Source organism: Pseudorca crassidens, chromosome 1 (assembly GCF_039906515.1).
Source record: "Pseudorca crassidens isolate mPseCra1 chromosome 1, mPseCra1.hap1, whole genome shotgun sequence".
In the NCBI taxonomy this organism is placed as follows: Eukaryota; Metazoa; Chordata; class Mammalia; order Artiodactyla; family Delphinidae; genus Pseudorca; species Pseudorca crassidens.
Genome location: NC_090296.1, coordinates 188,729,330 through 188,737,745, shown reverse-complemented (window position 1 = coordinate 188,737,745; position 8,416 = coordinate 188,729,330). Strand labels below are relative to the sequence as shown.

The window sequence follows — 8,416 nt, the reverse complement described above, 5'->3', positions numbered from 1 at the left end:
TGCTCCACCTGTCTGCGGAAGGAGGAGACTCTTACTAAAATCTAGTATTTGCATTTGATTTTGAATTTCCTGAATTCTCCATGAAACGCATTTCATCCGAGTTAGCTTCTGAGAAAACTTAGTCACTTCTTTCGGCTCGATTTTCTGCCACTCACATCTCTCTCTTGGGTCACAGCGCAGAGGAGAAAGCTGCCTGAGGAAAGTCGTCCATCACCCTGTGATGGACAAGAGGGAGGAAAAATATACATTCATCTATTTCCAATGTGTGTGTGTGTGTGTGTGTGGGAGAGACATCTGTTTGCTTTCTAGGAAACATTTCTCCCACAGAACAACCAAAACACAGCCGGCAGGGCTCAGGGGATCGGCTGCCAGCCGGGTCCTGCAGTTGGGATGCCGAATTAATGGTGGCAGCGTCCCCACAGCAGGGGGCGACCCCGGACAAGCCTTCACTGCAAAACACCGGCCTCCTCCTCACCTCCTGCCACAAACCAGATTCACACTCAGAAAATTCGCAGTGGTTCTCGCAGTGGATTTTAGCGTCCTACAAAAAAAGAGTCGCGTTTACTCTTTCCGTAAATAATCCCTCTCTCGGCCGAGTGCGCATCATCTCACTGAGCTCTCTCTTGCGCATCTGTCTCCGGGCAGCCAGGGTCAGGCATGGTGGTTCAGACCTGGGCTCCACCAGCTGGTGCTCATCGCGGCCAGGACAGCAACTGGGAAGATTTCTGGAAAGCTAACCTAGAAAGCTAGACTTAGACAGCATCTAACGAGCCATTCATACTGAGCAAAGACCATCGCTGTGCACTTACACCCACTAAGATCCTTTCTCGTCTGAAACGCACATATCTAAGACGGCAGTTCCCAGTACAAGAGATTTGGGTTCCAGGCCCTTTTCCGTGAGTTCTCTTCAACCTCGTCACCTCCTTTCTCCTCTCTGCGGGCCCAGTGAAGCCTGTGCAGGGACCCGAGCTAACGTCCTCGCTTAGCTTCCCTCCTGAGACTGGTTCGTTGGCCACTGAGAATGCATTAAATCCCTCCCACAGGGCAGGTACCCAGGGCGTGGGTGCTGCCTGAGGCAAATACTGGACAGCTGTTGGCCCCAACTTTTCCTCCTTCTTCCCGGACAGTCATCCCTCATTATCCGCTGGGAATTGGTTCCAAAATCCGAAGGTGCTCCAGTCTCGTATATGAAATGGCCTAGTATTCGCATATAACCTAAGCACATCCTCCCTTACGCTTTAAATCATCTCTAGATGACTTATAACTCCTAATACGATATAAATGCTATGTAAATAATTGTAAATACAATGTAAATGCTATGTAAATAGTCTGCATGCAGCAAATTCAAGTGTTGCTTTTTGGAACTTTCTGGAATTTAAAAAAAAATTTTAGATCCATGGTTGGTTGAATTCAATCCATCCACGGATGCAGGGGCCAGCTGTGTAACTAGGCCACCCTTCACAGCCTTCCAAGCAGTCAGGACCGAGTTCTAGCCAGGTGTGCCCTGTGCCCTCTCCAGACCTGGCCTTGGAACCAGTCTGGCCTCTTCCACAGCAGACGGAAGATGGTAGAGCCTAGGATGGAAGGACCCCTGAGTCACCACACAGAGGAAAGCTGCCCATCCATCAGAAAACTTGGCTCTGTACTTTATGAAACTTCTGTGTTAAATGTTTAAGATTGGGGTGATCTGTTGCAGCAGCTACAATTACCTTACCTCCTGCTGCCTCTACCTTGGGCACTGGGTGACTCAATAACACTCTGTGGGAGGAACACAAGCCTGTGAACCATCCTGCACTCACCCAGCGTCCCAAAGATGCAGAGAGGAAGACTAAAATCTTGGAAAGGAGGATGATAGCCACACGATTTTCGCCGTTTTTTACCTTTTGGATACAGTCTGAGATTTTTTTCCCCCTCCCCTTAGATGACTAGAAAAGATCTTCAGGACTTCCCTGGTGGCGCAGTGGCTAAGAATCCGCCTGCCAATGCAGGGGACACATGTTCGAGCCCTGGGCCGGGAAGATCCCACATGCCACGGAGCAACTAAGCCCGTGCGCCACAACTACTGAGCCTGCGCTCTAGGGCCCATGAGCCACAACTACGGAAGCCCCCGCGACTAGAGCCCGTGCTCTGCAACAAGAGAAGCCACCACAGTGAGAAGCCCGCGCACCACAACGAAGAGTAGCCCTGGCTCCCCGCAACTAGAGAAAGCCCGCGCACAGCAACGAAGACCCAACGCAGCCAAAAATAAATAAATAAATTACTATTTTTAAAAAAGAAAGAAAAGATCTTCAAAGGCTTCAAAACCTAAGTTCTGAACCAGGGGAGATGTACAGTGGCCTGTGAGAGCAAAGAGAAGAGGAGGGTCACCCCCTGTGTGTTCCGACAAGGTGGCCACCATCATGCCAACACTGCCAACCACGCTCCAGAATGCTTGAAGCCTCTTCTGCAACCTTGCTCTCACAGTGAGGGGTCACAGCAGATGACCCCACGTCTGCCCACGCAGCCTCTGCCATCTCTCAGCAGAGTGGGGAGCTGGTGAGTCGTCCTCATCGCCCCCTTTCATGAGGTCTGCATCTCTCTTCCATGGCAGCTCTCCCCGGGACATGCAGGTCTCTCCTGTTCTGACCATTTTCATTTATGGAAACCTGTGCTCAGGCAGGTAGAGGATGGACAGGCCTGATAAACCAGCCCCTATTGAGGTTAAAAGGACACCCATCACTGGTGGATTCCTAACCATGTAAGAACACGAAGGAATCATCTAGTCCAGGCCCTTATCCCTTAGAGAAGGAAACTGAGGCCCAAAGGAAGGGAGTGACCTGCCAAGAAATGATGCACATGGGGACAGAACCCACATGTCTTATCCTTGATTCCACACCTCTCCCCCTCTCTTGGCCTCCATCACTCTGAATGGATTTTACAGTTTTCCATGGAAAAAACTTCAAGGCTCTGATCCTCTGATAGTGGGATTTGGGACATCAGCAGAGAGGCCAAAGCAGCCCTTCCCAGTGCCACCCAAACACAGGCACCGTCTGTAAACCCAAATCCAAGCATGGACTCATAAGACTCATAGGAGAACAGGGCCCAGTTTTCTCTGGGGCCATGGCTGGGAGGGAGTCCCCACTCAGCCTTCACCACCTTCCTTTCCTAGCTGTCATCTGGGAGCCCTGCATGGGCACACCTACCAATATTTGTTAATTTGATTTCCTTTCTTCACTCAACATTATCAAGGCTCGCATTGGGGTATTGAGGGGTCTATGGAACTTATTTTTTAAATAGCAATGAAGGCCCTAGAGAATTCTTATGTCTTTAAGACTGTGGCCAACCTTGGAACTCCATCAGAACTGCATGCTGAAAGGGACAAGAACCAGATTTGGCCCTGAATACTTCAGGAATATCAGGCACAAAAATCACACTTACTGAGCACTTGCTATGTGCCAGACGCCAATCCAAATACTGAAGGATGGGGTCTGAGTCATGGTTCGCGGTTATCGACGGATCGAGGAGCAATTGAGAGAGAGACAGAGAGTGGGAGAGAGATTTACTGCAGGGGTTAAAAGCAGGTACATTTGGGCTTCCCTGGTGGCGCAGTGGTTAAGAATCCACCTGCCAGGGCTTCCCTGGTGGCGCAGTGGTTGAGAGTCCACCTGCTGATGCAGGGGACACAGGTTCGTGCCCCGGTCCGGGAGGATCCCATGTGCCGCGGAGCGACTGGGACCGTGAGCCATGGCCGCTGAGCCTGCGCGTCCGGAACCTGTGCTCCGCAAAGGGAGAGGCCACAACGGTGAGAGGCCCGCGTACCGCAAAAAAAAAAAAACAACAAAAACCAGGTACATTCATTCAAAGAGCTTTATGCCAAAACCAATTTTGGATGATTTTTTTTAAGTTTTAACCAATGGCTTTGACACTCTAGATAGATCAAGGAGGATGTCATTCCCCATCGCGGCTGATATTTCACTGTCAAAGTCATCTTTAGAACAGTTAAAAGTGCCCACTGGTTCCCTGGGTGCCTTGGTTCACTTTTGTTTTTACTATTTGCTGGCATGGAGGGCAGTTCCTCTTCCTCAGCGTTGGGGGTTTGGGGACCAGAGGTTCTTCATCCGTTCTGGGGGGCCACCCAGTGGCTCTTCCTTGCCATAAGAGGAGCAGGCTTACCCTGTCTTTCTGCTGCACTGTGTCTTCCGCGTGGCAGCTGAAGGCAGCACGGAAGCTCTAACAGACTCACACTCCAACTGGACAGCACCTGGACCGGAACCAGGGCGAGCGGAGGAGAGCAGAGGGGCTCCCCTGAGAGGTGAGACTGCTGTGTCTCTAGGATAACCCCCCCCACCCCCGGAGCATCAGCACAGACCACAAGGCTGGAACACCTGCAGCATTCCTCATCTGCTTCCCTGGGACATGAAGACCCTCAGGGTAGCCCTAACTGTATGACTGTCTCAAGGACACAGAGCCGGGACTGGAAGCCGTGTGGCAACTCTAGGCCTGTCAGCAGCCAGAGTGCCCCCCTCTGCTCAGTGAGGACAGCCACCCAGCCAACAGCCCAGCGACACTAAAGCAAGCCAGCGGCCACCCTTCATCCTGTGCACCTCACACCCACATGCAATAAGAACCCAAGATGACCCCCAAAAGACCCCAAAGTTTTCAGTCATATTCCTGCATGTGTGGTTTCTCCTTTAACACAGTGAAGTAGGAAGTGTGATATGGCAACGCAATCAGCATTCATTTTATTAAAGGGGTTCGGAGAAGTTAAACTAATATCCCTCTATGGACGATGTGCGTAACAGATGCCCTTTTTGGCTAAGCAGAAAAACAAACCAAAACAAACAACAACAAACCGTCAAAAGAATCCACCCGAAAACATTAAAATATTCATAAGCTCTGTAAATCCTAAGAACGTGCTTTTCAAGCCCATACTGCGGTAAAATAAGACAATAGAACTACAGTGCGACAAACTCATGGACCTGATGCTCGCCGGTTAATCCTTGGAGCTTCCATCCGCATTTGCACGCCAAGTGCAGGGTTCCCCAGAAGGCTTCATCTAAATTAAATCCCTGCTGCGCTGCACCGGAGCCTCTCAGGAAGTCGGTCTGTCCCGCCAGCTCACCTTTCAGCAGGTCGATGTTCTCGGTCCTGGTTGCCGCGCTCCCGGGGCGGGACGCCGGCCGCTCACACCCACTCGGACTTGCTGGGGCCCGGGAGCGCGGCGCTTGGCGCGCAGGGCCGCTCCTCCCACACCGGGGCCGCCGCTCCCGGCCCGGCCCCGCGCGGCTGGTCGCTGGCTGAGGACAGCGCGTCGCTCTCGTCCTCTCCTGGCAGATCTGGGTGCCCCGGCTCAGTGGGCTCCGCTGCGGGGCTGTACGCGCCCTGCCCTCCAGTCCGCAGGCCCCGGCGAGCGCGCGCCCCACGTCCCTCGGGCGCCCCGTGTCCCTCCCGCGCCGCACTCCCCGCCCCTTGACACGGCCTCCTCCGGGCCCCGCCGTGTCGCCTGCGCGTGTCCCAGCGCACGCTGCAGACCAGGTCGGCGACACTGAGCAACAAGGACAGCGCGCAGACCGCCCAGACGAAAAGCATCAGGATGGACTTCTCCGTGGGCCGAGAGACGTAACAGTCCACCACGCTGGTGCAAGGAGGGTGCGTGCACGAGAATCTCTTGGGGACCAAGAATCCGAAGAGGAGGTAATGCAGGGCACCGAAAGCTGCCTCCGTCAGGGTCCGGAGGCAGAGGTGGACCACGTAGCCCGAGGAGAAGTCCGGCACCGTCAGGCAGCGCCTGGCCCCCGGGGTCAGTCCAGGGCCGTCGTGGTCCTCCGAGTCATCATCCAGCCAGCGGGATCCACGTGCCGCCAGCTCGGCTCCTTTGTGCAGCACGTAGACGCTGAAGACGGCGGATGGAAGCAGAACAGACACGCTCTGGATCAGCCAGAACCGCAGGTGGGACACGGGGGCGAAGATGTCGTAGCAAACGTTGGCGCATCCGGGCTGCAGAGTATTGCACACGAACCTCTCCTGCTCATCCTGGTAGACCGGCGACCCGGCCAGGATGAGCACCCCCATCCTCAGCAGCACCATGAAGATAAGCCAGATCTTCCCTGGAAAGAGGCACAGGAAGGGCGCCATCACAGCCAGACAAACACATCTCCTCCTCCCAGCAACAGCTTTAAATCTTTACTGGTGCTGAGCCTGGAGAACTAAGTGTGTAAGTCACAGCAACAGTATCAGCCTGTCAGCTCATTGGACGAATGTCTAATGAGCACTTACAAGGTGTCGGACAGTGTGTTCAACTAGGCACACCTCGGAGATACTGCGGGTTCAGGTCCAGACCACCCCCCAAAAAGCGAGTCACACGGATCTTTTGGTTTCCCAGTGCATATAAAAGCTGTGTTTCCACTATACCTTGGTCTATTAAGCGTGCAATAGCATGATAAAAAACAATGCACATACCTTAAGTAAAAAGTACTTCGTTGCTAAAAATTGCTAACCATCCTCTGAGCCTTCAGCCACTGGTGGTAGTAACATCAAAGATCACTGATCACAGCTCATCAGAATAAATATAATAACAATGAAAAAGTTGGAAATATTGTGAGAATTACCAAAATGTGACACACAGACATGAAGTGAGCAAATGCTGTAGGAAAAATGGCGCCAATAGACTTGCTTGAGGCAGGGTTGCCACAAACCTTCAACTGTTAAAAAAAAAAAATGCAGTATCTGAGAAGCACCATAGAACGAGGTATGCCTGTACGTGTTTGTAAAATGCTTTGAAATTGGCAGATTTAAAGAAGCATGAATACTAAAATGTTTAATCTAGTTTGGCTAGTTCAGAGTTTGGGCTGAAAGTTCTAGAAAGAAAATTGGGCGGATGTAAATAAAGTCTTCCTCTTAAAAAGAATGAACTTTTTCAAGGATGTTAGTGCATTCCTGTAACTGTGTATAGCAAATACAAGCTACTAATTTCAGTGAGTTTTCTCTATGGTAAGAGTCCACATGATCTTTATGTAATCAGTGGGCTCTGTAGCCCTTTCATGTTGCTCTGAAGCCCTTGAAATCAAATTTCTTGAAGAACATTCAGTTTTTTAGACTCTTCAGTAATTCAGAACTCCTTCCCCCCTATTCCAGCTATTATGAATTGAAGTTTGTCTTTCTTCAATTTATCATGAATAAATGAGGCTAACATAGAAATCAAAATAACTTCCAAATCCTATTTTCATTTCATGAGTCAACTATTTTGGAGTGTGTTGAAGACCCAGTCAAAATAATTTGTAAATATTCTGTTTTGTGATGAGATACAGAAATCATCACCTGACATCAGAAAAACTAAACTCTCTTATAAACGAAGGCAGTTCAACTCAAGGACTGTGTGACCATTACGTGATAAAGTCATTAACTCAAACTTTTAAGACCAAGTTGGCTTCGACTAAAAAGCAATGAAGAAAATATCAACCACTTCACAGACATATTTTAATCCTTTTCTCAATCCCCTTTACTAGGACACCCATACCTCTCTGAAAATTTAACTTGGCTACACCAAACTCAGAAAACGTATTACTTTCTTTGTCAAAAAAATAAAAACTAAACTAAAATTGGGATTTGGTTTAAAGTGCACAGAGAACTTACTAATCTTTACGAATGGAGCTTCAAGGATAAACCCTAAAAAGATGAACAAGAAAGCTCATTCAAGGCATGAATTTCTCTAACTTTGACTGTATTGTTCCTTTTCCTGGTAACGTAGCCAGAGAAGAGTTACACAAAAATACTCCTCCCATCTGCTCAGCCCCCAAATGTCAGCAAAAAGACTCCCCTTGAGAGAAACATTGCTCACTCCCAAGACATCCTTAAAGGATGGGGGAGCCTCCTTAAATAATGGAGAATTAGAGGAAAGCTTGAGCCCTGGTTCCCTGTCCTCCAGGGATAGGCAGGCCTTACTCATGGGGGAGGGCCAGGAAAAGTGACCCAAGGCAGAACCAGTGTTCTGCAGGGGTTGGCGCTACTCACCCACCATGGTCACGTTGCAGTTTAGGGTGATGACGAGGAACCCCAGCAGGTCCAGCTGGTCCATGCTTTCAGGGGGTCACAGACTCAAGGTGGCTGGAGACTTCCGGAGCCTGTGTTCTCCAAGGAGGTGGGAAATCTTTGCAGGAAAAAATGTATCTTAGCTACAAAAGACTCCCAGGTGAGAGCTGGAGATACTAAAGGGAAGATTCAAGCCCAGGAGCACAAGGTCGTTCTTCTGTCTCTGGTTGAGACGGTCCCGAGCTGTGTGAGGCAAAGCCTTCCTGACAACTGCAGCGACCAGAGGCCAGAAGCAGCCGTCTCTCATCGTGGCTATTCTTACCCTCTTGGGACATTCCAGGCCCTTGGCAGTGCTCACGTGTCTCCACCAGGAGAGCTGATGCTTCAGGATATAAGAGAAGCGATGACG

General features: G+C 50.5%; 1 protein-coding gene across 1 annotated transcript; it reads right to left on the bottom strand.

Moving 5' to 3' along the window:
• Positions 1 to 5,163: 5,163 nt before the first annotated feature.
• GJD4 (gap junction protein delta 4) lies at positions 5,164 to 8,053 on the bottom strand. The gene is made up of 2 exons (XM_067704355.1): positions 7,990 to 8,053; positions 5,164 to 6,086 (listed from the first exon to the last, which is right to left on the bottom strand). Exons 1-2 carry the CDS (start codon positions 8,051 to 8,053, stop codon positions 5,164 to 5,166), a joined length of 987 nt encoding a protein of 328 aa, XP_067560456.1.
• Between the last annotated feature and the right edge of the window lie 363 nt (positions 8,054 to 8,416).